This window comes from Lipophrys pholis (assembly GCF_963383615.2).
Source record: "Lipophrys pholis genome assembly, chromosome: 7".
NCBI lineage: Eukaryota > Metazoa > Chordata > Actinopteri > Blenniiformes > Blenniidae > Lipophrys > Lipophrys pholis.
This window is the reverse complement of record NC_137638.1, coordinates 30,334,720-30,356,919: the sequence shown is the minus strand read 5'-3', so window position 1 is coordinate 30,356,919 and position 22,200 is coordinate 30,334,720. Positions and strand designations below refer to the sequence as shown.

Here is a 22,200-nt window from a genome sequence, read left to right as displayed (position 1 = left end):
GATCCCCAGTTTTTAAAAACAGGCATTAGATAATCAATGGCTCATAAACTAATTTGATATATTATATATATTTAAGACAAATGATCCCCATCTCGAACAGACGGCCCATGAGTTACATGTGACCTCTTGACTGTCCCTTACTGGCCTGGTCAAGGGGCTCAATGAAAAACATGGTTCAGGTTCTTTAGCTTTTCTTTTTTAATTTTTTTCCATGGGGCAGGTTTATTTTTCACAACAGGACCACAACTTGAATCACCATTATCACACAAAAATACAATAAATTGAGTGATGCAGGACAGGAACTCGATCTCAGCAAAGCAGCGTGACATACTGCTTTTTATCCAGCGGCATCGATAATGAGCAGAAATGAAATGAGTTAAGGTATGTGTTGTGTGTGTGTGTGTGTGTGTGTGTGTGTGTGTGTGTGTGAGTAGTTTCACTAGAAAAAACAATCAACAGAACTACATGGAAACGACATCGATTTCAGTCTTTCTGCCACCCCCATGCAGACGGACATTGTTTTTAAAATGTTGCTGTGTGAACACAAAAATTCTCTGAAACAATACATTTTCACTTTAAACGTTGTCGTGTAAACGGGCCCCCCCACCCCCTGTTTTGTTTCAGGTGTCTAGACTTCCTGTCCTTGTGTCCTCCTATGCCCCACCTTAATGGCTTCACCTGCATCGTGTACATAGCCTTGTCTCGTGAGTTAATCGGTCTCAGGTCGACTTGTTCCAAGTGTACCAGCATTTCCAAAACAGGTTTTGTTTTCATGTTTTGGACCTTCGTTTGTTTTTGCTCTCACCTTGCCTCATGTACTTTCATATCTGCTTGCCTGTATTTTGAACCTCACACTACATTTGATTTGTTTTGCAAAATGGACAATAGTTTTCTTTTACCAAACACTCTGTTGAGTCCCTGGTTCCCGTGTCATGACGCCTCATTGCTAGAAACGTTGCATTGGGATGAGTATAGGAAAACATGCATCCTGAAGAATGCACAAATTGTTTCCCAGAGTCAACATAACTTTGGAGAGTCACTTCTTTGCGCTAAGGCAAAACAAAATGTTGTCATTATCCGTACTGATAGGTTATTAATGATCATCTTTCTTATATAAAGCTTCTTGCTCATGTCTGCTGCTGGTTTCTGACACAGTTTTCCAGCTCTTTTAAATGTGTAGGAGACCTGGTGGCAGAGTTGATCTCTCTCCAAAGTTTTTTTTTAAAATCTGTATTTAGGTAGACTCATTGCTGACCAGTTCAAAACTGTTTTTTATTTTTGCTCTACAGCTGCCGTAATTATGTTGAGGCAGTTGAAAAACATTTACGATTGAAAGGGAACAGTCGCAAAAAATTAGCAGTAAAAAAACCTAAGCTTAAGAATTGTATGACCACATATTGATGACTAAAGCCTCGCCTTGTTTACACGGCAACATCTTGAAATGAAAATGTGTCGTTTTTATGTTTTTGTTTCAGAAAAGTGTTGCGTTTACACAGCAATGTTTTGAAAATGACACTGATTAAATGACAACGGCAGAAACACTGAAAAGGATGTAGTTAGCATGTAGAGCGACTAGTGAGTGTTGTTTGTTTTTCTAATGAAACCACACATGTACGCACAGAGAACAATATGCTATGAACTTTAAAAAAGGTGATTCCGCGGACATTCGTATGGACAGACATTGAAGATGGATTGTTATTGTGAAAGCATATTTTGTCATAAGACCATCTTTGTGTTTTGGTTTACTGCCTGATAAGCTGGTGTGGACAGGACACCACGAAGCAGCTTGACATTGAATAAACTAAGGAATCACTCATACATTCTGTACCAGCAGCCGCTGGACTGCTTTGACACAAACAACTTGGATTTTTTCAGTGTCAACACAACGTATAACTGCAGAGACACTGTCAAAGTGGACAAACACATCAAGGATCAAGGCCTATTTGGCCGGCACAGTGATCCATGTCTCACCTAAAGCAGGGCGGAGCTACAAATGAATTTTGATATTGGACTACAATTCTACATTCAACACCATCTTTCTTCACAAACCGGTACACCAACTGGGCAACCTGAAGCTGTCACATTCTATCTGGAGTGGATCGATTGCGTCCTGTTTGGTCAGAATGATCCATCACACATCCAAGGCCCTGAACTTCAGTACCGGCTCCCCACAGGGCTGTGTGCAGAGCCCCTGGTGTTACACCCTCTGCACCCCCCTCTGCACTCCCCCGCCCTCCGCAGCAACACCTTTGTAAAGTGTGCAGCCGACACCATAGATAGGGGCTCATCGCTGGAGGGGACGAGGTGGAACAGCTGACAGGATAGTGCTCAGAGAATGACCTGTTGCTCAACACCTCAAACACAAAGGAGCTCGTAATAACCGACAGGAAGAAGAAAACAGACATTGCACCACTTCTCATCAGCAGGGAGAGAAGAGCAGACCTCCAGTTCCTGGACGTCCAGGATAATGAGGGCCTGACCTGCACCATCAACTTTTCTGAATTGCTGAAAAATCCTTGCAGCACTTCCTTGTGCTGAGGAGGAACAACATCAGGTGTCCTTTTATTAGTGCTCCGTATAGAACATCCTTGCACATTAAATGTGTGTGGTACAGCGGCACAGGCCGTACAGAAATATCGGATGTCTTCTCCTCACGTTGGAAGACCGAGCCATTTCCCACTGTTTGTAAAAACATGTATTTTGCAACAGCTATAGGGGAATGTTGTTTTTTGTTGTAGAACATTTGACCATATTTTGCACCAGAAGGCATTCTTAAAAAAAAAGTTTAGATTGTAGTCATTGCTGCTTGTATGCCTATGTAAAACCTCATAGACCTTGTTTATATTTTAGTGTGTCTGATGTAAAACCTCATAGACGTTGTTTATATTTTAGTGTGTCTGATGTAAAACCTCATAGACCTTGTTTATATTTTAGTGTGTCTGATGTAAAACCTCATAGACGTTGTTTATATTTTAGTGTGTCTGATGTAAAACCTCATAGACGTTGTTTATATTTTAGTGTGTCTGATGTAAAACCTCATAGACCTTGTTTATATTTTAGTGTGTCTGATGTAAAACCTCATAGACCTTGTTTATATTTTGGTGTGTTTGATGTAAAACCTCATAGACGTTGTTTATATTTTGGTGTGTTTGATGTAAAACCCAGATGATCTTTGTAGGTGTGTTTTAGGGCTATTTCTCTCTGCTTGCTGATTAACACGAGAAACCGCCGCCTTCTCATTTTACCTCTTCACGTGCTCATTCGCTGGATGTCACAGATGAGCGCGAGCAGCACCAAAATATGGCGCTATCATTTTCAGCCAATCGGCGGCTAGCGTGGAGCGGGCCCGAGGACGCGTCACTACCGTGGCGGGAACGCGCACTCAAGAAGGCAAAAAGAGGATGAGGAGGCGTCGGGGCCGCGCTCATCATGTTTGGCTGCTAAGTGGCCCCGGTGTAACAGGCTGATCGTTATGGGGGATCCGGGACCCCGGGACGGAACGGAGCCTGGCCGAACGAGGAGCCCATCGAGGCGGTTCATCCCTGGATAAGACATCGGCGCGATCTCGGCTGAAGAAGCCGCCAGTGAGCCGCAGACGAGGCTCTGCTGCCGGGGCTGAGTCAGACTGGGAGCTTTAACGAGAGACGTGAGGAAACTGTGAAGGCAGCAGCACTTTACGATCCGGATCTCGCGCGGAGCTGCGGCGGTAATGGATGAAATGTCAAGCCGGCCCGGTGTGCCCTGTCCAGCCGGGGCAGGGTGGGTTCACCCGGAGTGAGGGAGTGAGCTCCGCTCTCATCTGTCGGCTTCTCCTCCGCCGGCCGGCGATGTCCGCCTTCTGCCTCGACCTGCAGACGGTTTCAGCACCACTGGAGCTGGACAGCGACTGCATGGAGCCCCGGAGTGGCGCCGCCGCCCAGGAGCCCGGCGGCGGCCGCCAGGGTCACCCGCTGCGGCATGCCGGCTCCGGAGGCCTCGGCATGGCCTTGGAGGAGGAACTGGCCATGCTCACCGGGGAGCGGGGCGCCGGCGAGGAGCTGTCCGACCTCGAGGCGCCTGCGGTGGGGCACAACGCAGACTTACTGTCGCTCTTCCGCCAAAAGGAAAAAGACTTGGTTTTAGCTGCTAAACTCGGCAAAGCGTTGCTGGAGAGAAACCAAGACTTGACCAAGCAATATGAGAAAATGCACAAAGATCTCAACGAGAAATTAGAGGTAAATTACAAATAGAAAACACATTTTTACACCAGTGCAATCATATCGTTGGTGTGTCCTCAAGATAGTCCGCTTTAGGCCTTTGCAATGTTAAACAAACAAACAAACAAACAAACAAACAAACAAACAAACGAAAAACCTAAAGGGGACCAAACAAACCCGCTGGCTGAATGACTGCATCTATGTGCTTTAGTTACACAAACTAATTTAAAACTGTCTGGCCATTACAATCTAAAGTAGATGCAACACTGAGTTACTTCCAGCACAGTGATTGTTGTTGTTATTGTTCCCCCAAAATGCCCACAAGTAAACACGTGGCCCAAGAACAGATACAAAGACTAATCCTGTGGTGGACCAGGGCCTACTGTACCTACTGTACATCTGTTCATCCTCAGAGAGGGAAATAAGCTCCCTCTACTCTTCACTGCTCACAGCACTTGTTTTTTTGGGGGGTCTTGTTTTGATCATCTCCGATCCCTCATTTTTCTGCCTGCATTTATCCAGAGATGAAAACACTGGCCACACAGATGCCAGCTGCTTCAGGATTGGACTTAACCATAACAACCCCCATCCGAGCTGGCAGCCGCTGGTGGTGCAGTGCATCTGTCCACTTGTCACTAGCATTTGGAGAATTGAAAGAAGCAAGCTGCAATTTAAACTGTCACTGTGTGAGCTAGAGAGCCATGAAATCTTCTGAGTCACTATTATAACTCTGCAGCAGATTCAACTGGTGTTTTCATTTCATCAAGTTTGAACTTTCTAGCAATTTTGTAACAAAACTGCAGTTTTGGTTCTAAAAAATGTATTTTTTACCCATACTCTGGACAGAAGCTTTTTGTTATTTAGTATTACAGTTATAAAAGTTTTAGTACTAACTAATAATAACTTAAAATAGATTTTACAGATTACATCAAATTTCCATGAATTTATTTTGCAATTATAGAGCATAGGTTTTTGCTTTGGAGTACTTGATTATTTTTGACAACTTTCCACTCTTCTTTAAATTATTTACTACAATTTTTCAATTCAATTTATTTGTATAGCAGCAAATACAACACAGTAATTTCAAGGTAGTTCTACAGAGGAAATCCATCAATTCCACATGAGCAAGCAATATCTGTATTTTTCCTTACTTACGTTTTCAGTATACATTTGTTGCTGCAGTTTCCGTTTGAGTTGGCATTAATTTCAATGTCAGTACTGTGACTCCAATTCCTGGATCTATTAAGCTCCTAAAAGACCCAAATATAAGATGAACTAAGAAAATGGAGACTTTAACCATGAAAAAAAGAAGATGTGATGTGTGTAACAGTGAACATTAATGATCAAGTTCATTCAGAGAGGAAACATGCTCCCATCCAAGGTCCTTTTCAAAGAAATGAAGCATAATTACCATGAATTGTTCGGAGGACTCCTTTTACTAAATATTCAGGATTTAAGCTGAAATATCTGTACTTTTTACTGTTTTAAATCAAAATGGCTTATTGACTGTAGCATTAATGCTAGTTAGCATCAGTTCATATGTGCAAGCTTTCCCTTCACCAAGTGAGACAATACAAAAGATAAAGATGAGTGTGTAAGCATTGAGTTATTAGAAAACAATAAATGGACTGGGAAGTGAAATCAGGAGAAAAGATACAGACCAAAAGCAAAAACATTTAAACAAAAACAAAACATCACTGAAAAGATCATTATGTTATAGTTTTCTTTTTACCGACAAAGTAGAGAAGGATATTTTTATCCGGTCGGGCCTGTTTAAGACCGACACATCATCAAACATCAGATGATGCTCTGAGGAAGACTGCGGAAGCAGTCCAAACCTGTCAGTCAGGTAAAAACACCATTCACTATTTGCTCAAGAAAAAGAAACTATAACATTAAGTTAAGATGACAAATGAACATTAATCAGCTGCTAAAAAGGACATTTTTACTTCACGTATATTATTTTAGCACATTTTATTTGTGGCGTACTGCTAAATAGCATCAATTATGTGCATTACTGCAAGTTTTCCCTACAAATGTATGTGCCAGCAAAATGGAAAAGATGACCCCACCAACATATTCAACATTAAGCAAACAACAAAGCAAAACTTGGCTCTGAGAAAAGAAGATTATTGAGGCTTCGTTTACAGGATAACATTTTGAAAACTATGTCTGTTTACACAGTAATTGTAGAAAACCTGAAAACAATGTATTTAGCATTTAGAGGCACTAGTGGGTGCTGTTTGTTTTTGTCATAAACCACCACACATCCATGTAAGCACAGAACAAGACGCTATAAACATTACCAATGGGAGAACACGGACATTCTAGTGGACAGACGACCACGTTGGATTGTTGTTACGGTGACTGTCAAAATAAAACTACCAAGTCCAGGAGAATATGAAGAGCATGGGGAGTCATGACAGGCTGGAGGAAACATTGTTCTGATTGTCTCTACTGAGCATGTGCAGAACATTTATTTACCACGGCCGTGATGCAGATGTGGAGGAGCAGCATTTCTGCCGTTTACACGGCGACGAACTGTGCTTTCTAAAAGTTCCACCTTGGGAGCTGTTTTTAAAAAGCTGCCTTTTCAGTGTCTCCGAGCAACATTATCGTGTAAACAAACTCCCAAAATCCCGCAAAGATTTTCTGTCACTGGAAGACATTGTTGTGTAAATGAGTGAGATGTGTGACTGGGAGAATAGTGGAAATTCAAAGCAGCAACATGTTTGTGTTGATCGCCTTTTTGAGGGAAATGAAACAGAATAGAAATAAAACATCCTTCCCAAGGATGCTTTTACCCCACTTACAGTATCCAACCACATTCATCACTCCTCCCTTCTTCGTAGTTTGTTACTTCTGTTTAATTTGGAGTTTTGTGCGTCGCTGCAGGGCGACACGAGGAGTAGTACTAAATACATGGGGGTCATGAATCGGACAGCAAAATTAGATACACGATATCTTATTGTGTATTCATCAGCGTATGGCAACAAAAACTAGAAACAAAATTAGATATTCGCAAAGATGAAAAAGCCAAGAAAGTACGATCTGAGCAGGAGTTTTGTGAGGCAGATGCCGGGCAGCGACATGGTTCCCGTCTGTGACCTTTTTGAGAGAAACGTTTGAAGCCAGAGGCCGGAAGGTCTGAACCAGATGATAGCAACGTCCCTCCATGGGCAATATTTACTTTACTTCCAATAATTTAGCAGAAATGTCTGCAATCCCAATGTATTACATAAATAAAATATAACCAAAAAAATTAAGTGTTGATCAAACAAACAAAACAGAGAAAAAAGAAAAAAAAAAACTAAACAATGTGCCTCCTAATTTAGCAGATTTAAAGCATTACATAACAGTTCAGAATGAAATGTTTGCAGTCCTTGGCTAAAAGAACCAAAACACAACAAATAAATAAATAAAGAAACAAATAAAAACATTTGGGGGGGCCGCACAGTGGGGTAGTGGTTCGCACTCTGGCCTCACAGCGAGAAGGTCTAGGTTTGAATTCTGGCAGGGGCCTTTCTGTGTGTGTGTGTGTGTGTGTGTGTGTGTGTGTGTGTGTGTGTGTGTGTGTGTGTGTGTGTGTGTGTGTGTGTGTGTGTGTGTGTGTGTGTGTGTGTGTGTGTGTGTGTTACCCTGTGGTGAACTGGCGACCTGTTCAGGGTGTATCCTGCCCCCGCCTATGGTTAATTGTCTCCAGGATTTCGCGGTAGAGAAGATGGATGGATGACTATTTTTGTGTGAATGCATGGCAGCCAAGTGGTTAGCATTCAGCTCTCACAGCTGGAATATCCTCTGTTCCAATACAGTTTTCTGTTCCTTTCTGTGTATGCCTTTGAGAATGTGTGTGTGATCGTCTCTCTGTGTTTGGAAAAGCTCAAGCCCCAGTGACCCCAGGTTGGACAAAGTGGTCTAGAACACGGATGCATAGACACTACTTTAATCAATGTAACTGTTCTGTCCAAAAAAATGACCATTTTCACGACTCTCTCCCTTTTGATGGTTCCCCGTGCAGCACTTGGAGCAAGAAAAGCACGAGTTGCGCCGGCGTATGGAGAGTCGAGATGGGGAGTGGGAGGGCCGCGTGGCTGAGCTGGAGACGGACGTCCAGCAGCTGCAGGGCGAGCTGGAGCGCCACCAAGTCCAGCTCAGAGAGGCCGACAGGGACAAGACCAAGGCCATCAGCGAGCTCTCCGAACAGAACCACAGACTGCTGGAGCAACTCAGTAGGGTGAGGAACATCACGTCAGTCTGGGTGTGTGTGTGTGTGTGTGCGTGCGTGCGTGCGTGCGTGCGTGCGTGCGTGCGTGCGTGCGTGCGTGCGTGCGTGCGTGCGTGCGTGTGTGTGTGAGAGAGATACTGCTTCAGGCTGGCTGGGCCAGTACAGGGAGGATTGAATTAGTCGGGGCTTTGAGTCACCATGTCACGTGGTCTTAATGCTGCTTCCAACGCCCTTCCAACCTCCTGAGGAACACGTCTTACGGACGAGTCGGCGGGTGCACACAGTCCGGAGTGCCTCTCTTCCGCCTGGCCTCGGGGCCACTCGCTCCAGCCCCAGTTCGCCTGGCTGCTCTGACACAAGGTGTTCAGCCAAGTGGGCGGTCATCAAGCATTGGGGCAGATCTGTCTTCATTCGGCTCGTCTATCCCCCTTACTCCACCTGAATTATGCTAACTCATCAATATAAATATGCAGCTTCCAGTTCTTGTGTTCAGTTATTCAGAAGGATTGGACTGCACACTTATGCAATAGCACTCTGCATATTGACAGGTACTCCCAGTGCAGTTAGGAAGAAGCTTGACAGAGATTCATTCTTACTTTAGGATTTATCTTTCCTGGATATGCGGGACGGGACCAGCAGCAGGTGGAGGCTGGAGGAACGGAGAGTGCTAACGTTTGTGGCTGCAGCTGATTAATCCGTCATAAGGAGCTCAGTCAGTACAACACCTCAATCTGTCCAACCCCAACCAGTGCAGCCAGGCTCAGCGCTCACTTCTGCACATTGCTACTAAAATCAACATCTTCATGTCAGACTTCACTTCTTGTTATTGCAGTCAAAATGTAGTTGGGTCAATTCATGTTAAAACTGAACTCGAAATGTTGAGTGAATATAAAACAATAAAGCTCAAACAATAGTTGGAAAAAGTCCTCATATTTAAAATAATGTCAGAAAACCATTTTCAAAGTAACATTTCAACTGTATTTTCAGTGTTTGTGATTGATATTTTGGCCTTATTTTCTCCTCCAAACATGTTATCAGATCATTACATTAAATCCCAAATTGAAAGAATGAAAGTTGAACTTGAACTTGAACTATGATTAAACTAATATCAAGTAAAAATTTTGAATAGTTCTGTAATATTATCGTGTGAAACATGTCATTAACAATTCACAACTACAATTTGAAGAATAAGGAGAAAATGTAGAGAAAATATAATTTCTGAGAATAATGTTAAGACTTTACTCTTGAAATTACAGCTCAGTTGTTGATATCAATTTCTTTTCTACTATAATATTTCTATTAAATTATTCTATCAAGAGAAAATGTAAAAATTCTGGCAAAATGTTGAAAATAAAACTGAATAAGGAAAACAAAAGAATTATACACTTGGGTCAAAATGCCAAAATTCACAACAAATATCTCATTAATCACTTTGTCTGATGAGGTTTTGACTCGTTTCTAAAGAATTAGTATTTTATTTGAGCAATTATAGTTTTTTAATGTTTTTATTTATTTTTTACATTTCTAAGTATGAACAGTTGAACAATGTGAACAATACAGGAATATTTACACCATTTAGACAAAAATAACAAAAGAGGCATCGTTCAAATAAAGGCTTAAATTAGTCCATTTTCCTGATCACATATCTTTGTCCTCAGTCATCCTCTTCATCCCTCCACATAGTTAACAAATGGTCTCCAGACATTCTCAATAACGTCCTTCTTCCCATTTCGGTACTCGGTATTAGCAAGTAGCTATAGGTTAGTACTTGTACTCGTGAGCAGATAAAATACACGACTGGCCCTGCAAACGGCGTCTTATTCCTCAGCTGTTATGTCACAGTGATGAGCTGAGCTGCTCCACGTCACTCCGTCTCTCCTGACGGGATGTAAACACCTGGAAGACCGGGACGGTGACGTAGCCGCTGCAGGTGGGGATTCCCCACAGCGGTGAATACAAAGGCTGACGAGTTCATGCAGCTGCTCTGATAACCTCGTCAGCGGCGCCGCCTGGGACAACCAACATGCTGGTGTTCTATGTTCTGCCTCCTGGGAGAGGACGTGATCCACTGCCAGGCACACGGAGCCCCAAGAGGAGGAGCAGGAGGAGGAGGAGCAAGAGGAGGAGCAGGAACAGGAGCAGGAGGAGCAGGAGGAGGTTGAGCAGGAGGAGGAGCAGGAGGAGTAGCAGGAGTAGCAGGAGCAGGAGGAGGAGCAGGAGGAGTAGCAGGAGTAGCAGGAGCAGGAGGAGGAGCAGGAGGAGGAGGAGCAGGAGGAGGAGCAGGAGGAAGTTGAGCAGGAGGAGGAGCAGAAGGAATAACAGGAGGAGGAGCAGGAGGAGTAACAGGAGGAGGAGCAGGAGGAGCAGGAGGAGGTCGAGCAGGAGGAGGAGCAGGAGGAGTAGCAGGAGTAGCAGGAGCAGGAGGAGTAGCAGGAGGAGCAGGAGCAGGAGGAGGAGGAGCAGGAGGAGGAGCAGGAGGAAGTTGAGCAGGAGGAGGAGCAGAAGGAATAACAGGAGGAGGAGCAGGAGGAGTAACAGGAGGAGGAGCAGGAGGAGCAGGAGGAGGTCGAGCAGGAGGAGGAGCAGGAGGAGTAGCAGGAGTAGCAGGAGCAGGAGGAGGAGCAGGAGGAGCAGGAGCAGGAGGAGTAGCAGGAGGAGCAGGAGCAGGAGGAGTAGCAGGAGGAGCAGGAGGAGGAGCAGGAGGAAGAGCAGGAGGAAGAGCAGGAGTGCTTCATTCTCTGTCTCTTCTGATCTGGATCAGATTTGCTCGGCTCCTTCTTGCCCCAACACCATCATCACATCGCAGGCAGAGATTCTGTCGCATTGGTCAGTTTCTGCTGCAAAAGCACTCTTAACATAATTAAAGTTGATTGAATTGAAGTGAAACCGGCTGCAGGGAATCTATGAAGACACTTCCTGGAAGTGGTTTGTATTTTAGAGGAGTGCAGCAGATCTTATGGTCTTTGTGACTGAGTGAAATTCATGAGAGCTAATTGAAGGCATCGATCCAGGTCTCATGATTCAGTGCGTTGGGCAGACAGAGGGAGACCTGCTGGGTAATAGAAGGAATGAGGTCAGCCACGGTGCTCCACACACCATCTCTCTCTTATTTCATTCCTTGCTTCTCTTTCTCTGCCTCTCTGTTTGAGCTCATTACTAGGCTATGAGCTGTGACTGAATAATATTAACTGTTTACAGCATTAAAGAATGGAGCCAATGCTCCACAACCCCTGAGGAAACCCTGAGGCGGCGAGGCCACAGGAGGCCAGCTATTTTCATCTGGCCTTCATGTCTCTCGTCATAGTTAACTCTTTACACGGAACATCTTCATGGGAGGAAAGGAGGTCTATAAAAGCCTCCTGCTAACACTGCTCAGATAGGAACCGCTGATAACAAGCAAGTCCTTTCAGAGTGGTGAAAAGGAAATATGTACATTCACTAAAGACCATGCTGCAAACAGCAGGAGCAGAGAAAACATTTATTCAGCGTTCATTCAGCATTCATTCAGCTAAAACTGCAGGAAACCACAATTATAGAAGTCAAATAATGCTAACTACCAACTAAATTCAAAATGTACAAACAACCTGTTATCAATATTCAATTTCACCGATTAAAAAATGATTATACATATAATTAGTTTTGCTTCAATAATGATATCTCCATGGATCTGCTCAGGACTCTTTTATTTGTTTACCAAACACTGACCTTGAGAATGGAGGACACTTCATGGGAAGTGATGTAAGTCTGGAATACGGCACTGACGGGATTAGCTATAATCCCAGCTAATAGTCTTACCATATGCATTTGGTCAATGAACCAAAACAGCTCCAATCCACACTCTTCTTAATTGATAACAGCAGGTAACTTAATTTTTTGTGAACAGAGATGATTTTAAAACTTTGTTTCCAGTTATCTTGTCCCTCCATGGACCCAAGTTGAAAATCTGCCACGCCACCCTTTAGAAATGTGCATGTCTGAGTAGTTTAATCAAGACCTATTGAATCTCCATTTTTATATTATTCACCACAGCACCTCATCTGAACGTCCAGAGACTCTGCTAGTTTGTAAATCAGATGCCCTTCCTGCCACAACTGGGATTCAAACCCGGGTCTTCCACTGGTGGGGGCAGTGGATTATTCTCGATGATAAAACTTGATGTAGGAAAAACCTACTGATGGTAGAGGTGTGTGCCGCTCTGTGAGTGGCTCGATCGTCAGGATGGACAATCTCCTCGGCTCTAATCTGATCAGAGTAAAGCAGTGGGAGGGAGACCTTTCTGTAATTACATTACCACGCATGCTCTGAGAAGGCTGAGGAAGGCTGAGAGCTCCTGCTTTATGGCTGTGGTCACCGACTGCAGCATCGAGTGACTCATCAAACATGGTTTTTTAGGCTGTAGAACAGGAGTTGTTCCCATTTTGCAATTACAATGTGTAAAGTGCAATTTCAATATTTCTGATATCATACACCAGTCAGCCATAACATTATAACTAGGGATGTCCCAATCAGATCGGTAGATATCAGATCAGGGCCGATATTGGTGATTTGTGAGTGATCGGGATCGGTAAATCCAGCCGATCACCCCGCCGATCTTAAAAAAATAAATAAAAATTTTGAATTCAAATAAAAATTCATGTCAGCTGCTGCAAAGCGAGCCCCGTTTGCGACCTGCCGTAAACTGCCGTTAGCAGCCTAAAGCCATTGAGAGGATAAAATGTCAGCAGTCTGGAGGTATTTTAATGTTGACAACCAAACCAGTCCAGCGGCCAGTTGTACTATTTGCTTCACCACAGTCCCGAGAGGTGGAGCACCAGAGCTTCGTTTAACACAACTAATCTGATAAGACATCTAAAAAGTAAACATGCGGCGGAGTACGCTCAGGGGCCGTCCACACCAGGAAACCGGTTAACCTAAACCAGCTGTTTCTGGCCTCTCATCCACATGAGGCGGTGTTTAGGAGCTCGAAGACGGGTTTTTTTGAACACGAGTGGGTAAATTCTATATCCCCCGGCTCGTGGACGGCAAAGTCGGCAAAGACGATGATCCGTGTAAAAAAATGTATGTAATTGCCCCCCTCCTCCCCCCCACCGCGCAACGTCACCTAATAACCACTACAACCACGGACTACAAGCTCCGGTGGAGCTGCAGAAGCTAGAAGCAGGCGGAGCCGGGCCATAGACCTATAAAACTAGATTTATGTATAGTGGTTTATGTGTTTATGTGCAGAAGTCTACTTCTAAATTTCTATGTGGTCTGTCTTCTTCTGCGTTTTTATTGTTTGGTGAGTCACAGCGCCCCTAAAGGCTTGGCATGTGTACTACATGCCCTGAAGCCTCGCGTTGAGCCGTGTTCATAGTGAGGTGTGGACGGAAGATTTTGGGGCGAACAAAGATCGTTTTTTCGTCGTGCGGATGTACCCTCAGTTTACAACAACAACCAAAGAAAAAGCTGCACCGAAGCAGCAAACTCTCAACTTAAAAAAAAAGGATAAGTACCCACAGGGGAGCGATATGGTGAAACAAGAACCCAGAAGGTTACGCTAGTTTGAAGGGAGACTGGGATATTCTGAATAAGTTTTTGAGAGAGCTATGTTCACACTACTTTTGTCAAACAGGTTTTACCACTTTGAAGTGGAATTAAGTGTTTATAATTCATATTGAAATGTAAAGGTTTTGTGACAATTCTGGTCAAACCTCTCATACTGCTTTAAGGTAAACTGAAATTTAATACACAAAGAAGTTACATTGTAGCCGAAGAGCATTTATGTTTAAGATATTTAGTTTTTTATTATTGTATTTGCACTTTTTTAGGACTTATTTTCAACCCAACCAGCCAAAGACACTTTGAAGTGGAATTGGGTTCTTCTGATTGGTTTTACTGAAACTACTGTTTATGTTGTAGTTTTTAATAGTTTATATGTTGGTCAAATGATTCACTTGGTTTAATTTTAAAAATGTTTTAATTTGCCACAAAATCCAGGTGAAGTTGTTTAAGTTAACATAAATAAGAGATACAAGACTGCAGAGTGTAATTGGGTTTTTGTTGTTCTGACTGAAGAAAGTTTAAATAAGTTCTTAAGTCATTCTGAGAAGAATCTTGATTCAATAAGTGAGTTTTACAATAATTTCTAGCTAAACAAAGCTTCTGCCAATAGTGCTTTCAGCTTCAGACATCTTAGTTGCTCCAAAAATAGACTATTGAATATATTTGCAATAGCAATGTAAGTATCGGATCGGGAAAGTATCGGTATCGGCCGATACTCAATTCTAAAAAATCGGATCAGTATCGGGGGCCAAAAAGTGTGATCGGGACATCCCTAATAATAACCAGTGAAGTGAATTACAGTGATGATAATTTGATCATGGCACTTGTTAGTAGGTGGGATTTATGAGGCAGGAAGTAGACATTTTGTTCTTGACGTTGACTTGAATCCAGAAAAATTGGCATTGAGTTTGACAAAGACCAAATGAGGATGGCCGAGTCAGACCAGTTTGATGAATACAGGCCACTGCAGACCAGCAACAGCCCACAAGAATAGCAGGGTTCAGAATTGGATAGAAAGAATAGAGGGAACAAGTGAAGTCTGGCCCAGGCTCTCCGATTCAACAGGCAGTCAAGTCAGTGTAAAGAAATGTGTGAGGATACACAGAGCAGTAGAGTACGCTATACACAGAGCAGCAGAGTACGCTATACACAGAGCAGTAGAGTACGCTATACACAGAGCAGCAGAGTACGCTATACACAGAGCAGTAGAGTACGCTATACACAGAGCAGTAGAGTATGCTACGTAGCTCCAACCCAGTCTGAGTGCCCATGCCAGCCTCTGCTGAAAGAACAATAAAGGTAGTTATCTTTGTCTGATGAATCCATCACGTGGATGTCCATATGCGTAGCTCACTTGGGGAACAAGCGACACCGGGATGTATTATGGGAAGAGGTTGAGCTGCCAAAGGACCAGGAACACATGGGTGGGGGAATACAACAGAGAGATGTGGACTTGGACTCTAAACTCCCCTGATCATGAGCCAATTGAGTGAGTGTGATGTGCTCCATAAAGAAGTATGACTCAAGGTCGGCTCCACTTCACTTTTAAAGGAACTGCTGATAACATCTTGATGCTTTACGGCGCTCTTTCAGATGTGTAGAGGAGTCCATACCTCAACGGGTCAGGACTGTTTTAGCAGAAAAAGGCAAACCTTGTAAATACTAGGTCACATTATTATTGCCTATCAGTGTTAGTTGTGTGGCCTACAAAGACTTAAGACCTGTGTCACTCCTCCAGCCACTGCTGGACGCCAGTCCAGCCACATAGTGTCCAGCGTCCAGCCACATAGTCAGCTGACATGCTGCGTCTGCCCGTCACCGGAGCCCATAAAACGTCTGCATGCTGTCATCTGGAGGGAGCGGCGACTCTCTCTGGATCGCTTCCGGGACGCTGCCACAGGCAGGATTTGTTACGCAGCCCTGTAAGTCTAGACAAGGTAGCGCTCGGCAAATGTGACGGAGGAAAACACCAGAAGCGTTGAAACTGCAAAGTCCCGGCTCCGCCGATGCCCACTACTTCTCTGTTGGTTGCTATGACAACCAGAGTGACATGCAAATTGAAAACTCTGTGTGTTGTTACCATGGGAATGCGCTCCGCAGTGTGGCACCGGGATGCAGATCGTCTGATGTGACGTTGTGCCACTGAGGGCTGCCCTCCAGTCACCTGGAGCAGGACCTCCAGTTACAGAGAGCCTCAAACGTACCTACATTCACGGAGAGCAAAAACAAGAAAGTTAAACTTATGTAAGACTCATGAAAAACAATAGTTAACATTAAAACATCTTATTAAAAATCTTAAAGAGTTAAGATGTCTATTTTAAACCTTGCTACTCCATCCAGCCCAGAGTCACCGGGTTTATAACGCCTAGAAACAGAAATCTACCCAGTTTTGAATGAAAAACATTATTTATGAAATATGTCTGTGGCATCCAGGTCATGGTTTATCTTTCAGTGAGTGAAGATTTTCAAAACTTCAATTAGAAATATTTATAAATGTCAACATTCAGCTGAAGTTGCATGATGTTGTCATGAGCTCTTAGCTCCACAAGAGGTCATGCCTGGTTCCATTCTGGGCTTTCAGATTCTTGTGTGCAAAGTTTGCATGTTTATCAAGGTGCACGTTTTCTCCAGGTACTCAGATGTGCTTTCAGAGTCCAAAGACATGCATATTGAGTGTATTTGTGTCTCTAAATTACCCCTTGGTGTAAATGTGGGTGTGTGCGGTTTATCTGTTTCCCTGTATTTGCCCTATGAGGATATTACCCCCCAATGAAAACTGGGAATGACTATAGCCCCAATAATTGGGAAAAACGAGTATAGAAGTTGGATGAATGTTTAAAATGATGAGCAGTCAAGATCTGATGGTCCAAATGACGGTGGGATTTAGATAGGACACCCAGAAGTCTGGTGGAAAAACCTCACTAACCCAAAGTAGTGAAACGACAGTGGATTCAGTGGTTTTGGAACGATGAAGAAAAGTGAGGAATTTTTACAAGACTCGAGGAAATGAAACCTTCATTATTCATTTTTCTTCACTTTGCACTCCACAGATACAAGCAGTGAATGTATCGCCTTCAGCAAAGTACAAATGTAACTCATTTTTTATGTCCTAGTTGATGGTGTGACTAACTGGACTTTTCCCTTTTCAAATAAACTCAGTTTTACAATACATGTGTTACAACACAGTCATTTTGAGGTACTTAAAAAAAGGGAAGCCTTAAAACATATCTGATGTGAGTTGTTTATGACAGGCCGCCTGTTTTCTAAACTGCTTTATCCAGCATGCAGTCATGGGAAACGATGGGTGAAGGCAGTCCCACGGTCCTTAACAGACCAAACACAGAAAGACAGTCACACTTTGATTCTCATGTATGAGCTCAAATGCACCAGACGAACCCAAACCTACACAGGGAGAACATGCAGACACTTGAAGTCAGGATATTATCGCCCCTGAATCAACAGGACTGCTGAGGAGTCTGAAAAGTTCTGACTGTGGCAGCAGTGCCTTATCTCCCAATGATAAGCGAGTAAAAAGCCTTTAAAGTAGCACATCTCTCGGTTCGGCCCTACTTTGTCGCAGCAGTCGGATTTTTTATCCCCCCTCCCTGTTTGTCCTGCTGATAAAGCTTGATCTGGGATCTGAGGAATTTATACACAGATTAGGTGACTGTCTGCAAGTCGGCGGTCAACTCTATGGTTTTCTGACACAGTTCTGTCGGCCAGTGGGTCAGACGTCACATCGTCCACTGACCGCACATCTGTTTCCTCACTCAGGAGTAACAACCCTGCAGAGCTGCGACTCACAAAACCACATCTGGCCACTGCTGGTCATGTGTGAAGGCAGCGTGTATCCTGGACTGGTCACAAGTCCATTAGAAGCCATTTCTTCCACGACAGCGTTTCAAGTGAAAACACATCGTTTTTGCTCGTTTGTTTCAGAAAAGTTTCACGTTTACATGACAACGTTCTGAAAGTGATGGCCCTTTGCTCGCAAATTGCAGAAACACTGAAAAAAATGCAGTTAACATGCCAGGCCACAAGTTGCCGCTGTTGGTTGTTTTTGTAATGAAACCGCACAAACACATACGTAGAGAAAAACACGCTATAAGCATTAACAAAGGGAGTACGCCAACATTCGTATGGACAGACGACTAAGTTGGATTATTAATACGGACACTCGCATCAATAAAACTACGAATATGAACTATAAAACTAGAGCATGGACAAGGCGTCATGCCACTCTGGAGTCCGCCATGTTTGTAATTGTCCATCTACTGATTCATTTATTTATTTTTCCCGTCTTCACTCTGTATAAACTATCGTTATATTATTTGGTTCTGTTGTGTCTCTTCAGAAACTAAAGTTATATTATTTTCGCTTCATATAAAAACATAACAATATACTATTTATTGTGTTATACAGTGAAACATTTCCGTGATGCTTTAAATTGTGGTAAGGAGAGACTTATGTTTGAAAGAGGACACTTTTAACCTAAAGTGATTTTATTTAGTGACGGTAATACCGTATACATGTGGGGAAGGTTTAACGAGATCAAAATGTGTATACCGCCCAAATCTAATAACAAACTGTTACAATAAAATTGATACTTTTAAATTCTACAGTACTGATTATGATTCCTTGGTGCAGTGTAAAGCACGTCCACCTCACTGTGAGAATATCCCTGGTTTGACTCTAGGCTTACCTGCATGTGTATGTGTGGGTGTGTTTTTTACATATTTGAGGCTATTTGGCGACTATATAAATTAGTGTGTGTGCCTGGATGTGTTTCTGTGTTTGCCCTGCGATGGACTGACAACAGTGAGTTGGACAAAGCAGTATAGAGGTGGTCATAACTATTTATCTACACACTATATCATCTTTCTGTGCTTGTATGTGCTAGGTGGATGTGTTGACAGTTTAGCCGGTCGGGTCTCACTGTTGTATGTTGTTAGTTATTGTGAGTGAGACGGCTGAGAGCCGTCGTCACGGCAGCTCATCTCATGTAAAGACTCCCAGCGGAGCACAAACTGCATGCAGCATTAGCTGAGGACAGAAGTGGGCTAAAGCATCTCCTATAGCAGCTGGTGAGAAACCTCTCACATCTCTGTGGGCTCCTCAAGAGGCTGCAACAGTGTGCAGTGCCACCTGCAGGCTCCAGGTGGTACTGAAAGCATCCTGACATTCATTCACCATCCAGATGACAATGAAAAGACAAACCTGTTAAAAACAGGGATGATCTGAACTGACTTTGCCCCTGCTTACAGTCTTTCTTCTGCTGTATTTACTCCTGCTGTGTTTAGCCTCCTCACAGAGCTGGAAGAAGTGGATGCTTTTCAGGATTTTTCTGTTGCCATGGCAGTGATGATGATGCGACCAGTAGCTTCCTGAGCGCAGCTTTATGTTAATGATCCTGTGAGGCTGTGTGTGGCCTGATCCCACCTGTCCAATAAGCTCCAGTGATGCTACCAAACTGCTGCTGCCTGATCACAGACCAACACCGAGCGCATCATTTCTATTCCAGGCTTTTAACTAGGGGCACGACTTTTGGGTAAAATTATGCAGCACTTACAGGAACTGAGCGTGGAAGGCTGATTTACAGCACATTCATCATAACACAGTGGGAGTGCACAGTGGACCTCAGCGTTAGTGTGCGTCTGTGTGTAGATGTGTGTGTGTTGCTATCAGACTCCAGTGAGTCACCACCGAGAAGGCAACAGACTAACGAGCTGCTGTGCAGTCTTTTTATTTATCAGACACTCCAACTTCACATGGAGAAATAACTGAAGGAGGACTTTACTGGAAGAGGTGGGAAGAAACACATACTGCGTTACTGACCTCAACCCTTTACCATCTGGCTGAGCATGTTCTGGACCAGTATTGTTCCTGAAAGAACATTGAAATGTATTTAATCTGAATTATACATTGATACAATGAATGGATGGATGGATGGATGGATGGAAACTGTAGCACCCACAAACACTGGGACAACATACCAACGACACACAAACAGGCTCCCAATCCCAAGCTGGACCTGGACCTGGGACCTTCCCACTATGAAGTGATATCCTTGACACCACCGTGTGGCTTTTCTTTCATCCAACTGAAAAACGAGGCCAGAGAAAAACACAGCTGACTATGAGTCAAAGCAGGGCACCATTCATAGATCAGCAGTCCATCATAGGACATCCTTGTGTTTTGCGCTCCTTCTTTTGAAAGCTGATTCATTACTTCAGCTGTCGCTTGCATTTTAGAGGAATCACCATTTTTCGCTGTGTGGCACTGTTCACTAACATCAAAACACACGGGACAATAACACAAAGAACAGACAGTCCTTTGTGCGTCCATCAGTGTGTAAAAAGACCAAAACAACATAAAAGATAGAACCAGATGAAACAGACAACAGAGGGAGGTTTCGTCCTTGTCAGATGTGAAGACTGCAACAGAGACCTGATGTCATGTCTGAAAGCCGAGCAGATCACACTGATGATATAGCAGCAGATTCACAGCAACAATATGCTCCAGGTCCATGTATTTATTCACATAAGAGAAGTTTCCTGATCTGATTGAAAACATCCTTCACTTATTAATCTCTGAGTGCTTTTGCACTTTTTATGCCTTTTATTTACACAAGTATCTGCACTGCTGCTGCTGTGTGTGTGTGTGTGTGTGTGTGTGTGTGTGTGTGTGTGTGTGTGTGTGTGTGTGTGTGTGTGTGTGTGTGTGTGTGTGTGTGTGTGTGTGTGTGTGTGTGTGTACTATTGAAGTCCAAGCATGTCATGTAGTGTCTTGTTCTTGTCCAGGCTGCAGAGGTGGAGAGGCAGCTGTCCACTCAGGTCCACTTGTTACGGGACGACTTCAGGGAGAAGAGTATGTCTACAAGCCAGCACATGACACGACTGGAGAATCTACAGGCGGAGGTACGTCACGATCTGTAGGGATCACTCGACCACTTGTCTGAGTTCTGCTCAGGTGAGTCTGCACAACTTGAGGAGTCTTATCTAGGAGAAAGTGTTTGATGAAACTGGTGCTCAAATAAAGAGTTAAAGTGAGACTTTGGAATTCTTCAGGGAAGATTTGACAGTAATAAGCATCTAATAAGCACAAGACGTACGCGTCAGGAATAATTTGGTCTCGTGAAACCAGAAGTTGCTGAAATGTACACATAATAATCTCCATATCAAGATTTACGAGCCCATAATGATATTTGTTTTCATGTACTTGCATTTTTTCAGTGTGTGTGCAACAAAATCTGTACGTTTTTAATCAAGTTTGCGTCTCATAATGCACTCGGTGGGAATTGACTGACAAAAGCGTGTTACATTAATATTTGGACAACATTATTAACAAGTGTCAATCTTTACCAACTTGATTCCTACAGCTGCCTGTCAGACGTCCACATGCTACCGACTCGGGTTGAATTGATGGGTTGTACAGTCTTAAAATAACTAGTAAAAGGCTTTTATACTGATTTAACAGCACTGAAAGTGTTTACACTATTATTAAAAATCACCTAGTCACACACACAACCACACTTCAGTGGAGGTGGCTGCCAAGCAAGGTGCTGAGTCCATCCACTGGGAGCAGTTTCGGGTTCAGTGTGTTGCTCATGGACACTTCGACCTGAGGCCCGGGCGAGATGGGGAATGAAACCTTCAACCTTCCGATAACCAGTATATGTACGATATTCAGTATTCAGTATGTGTATATATGTCAGAAGACAGTGCAGACAAAACTGAGTGAGCCTGCCAGTCTGCATTGAGGACAACGAAAACCCATACCCAAACAAAACCTACATGTATCAGCTGACTGAGGTGGAAGTTTGGATTTAAATCAGAAATAGTTAATGTAACAGTTAAAAAGAAAACTAGTCAGACACAAATCTCTCTCAGACCAATTCATAGAGTTTAAATGTGAATTTCAAAGAAAACATTTTTGAAAAAGGTTTTCCATGATAGTCATGACAGGCATATGTTTTAAACTTATCAAAAACGGGAGCTTGTTGATGACTCTATGAGTACTTTTATATGATTGAGGGATGATTTATTAAGGATGAGATGAAATCTGAGGCAAATAAATGCTTTTAGGTAAGAAATGATCCTGGATTTCAGGTTGGAAGTGATCTTTGTACAGAAACGATTGTTTCTTCCAATGTCATATAAGTAGAGAGAGAGAGAGAGAGAGAGAGAGAGAGAGAGAGAGAGAGAGAGAGACTCTAAACATCTCTAAAGCCTCATT

General features: G+C 43.3%; 1 protein-coding gene across 1 annotated transcript in view; it reads left to right on the top strand.

The window, feature by feature from the left end:
• Positions 1-3,827: 3,827 nt before the first annotated feature.
• The window catches only part of bicdl1 (BICD family like cargo adaptor 1), a gene marked incomplete at both ends in the record, with an annotated part of 31,159 nt that continues 12,786 nt past the window's right edge, over positions 3,828-22,200 (top strand). The window contains 3 exon segments of the mRNA XM_080468405.1: positions 3,828-4,214; positions 8,215-8,430; positions 20,766-20,882. Of these exon segments, the coding sequence (XP_080324531.1) occupies positions 3,828-4,214; positions 8,215-8,430; positions 20,766-20,882 (720 nt within the window).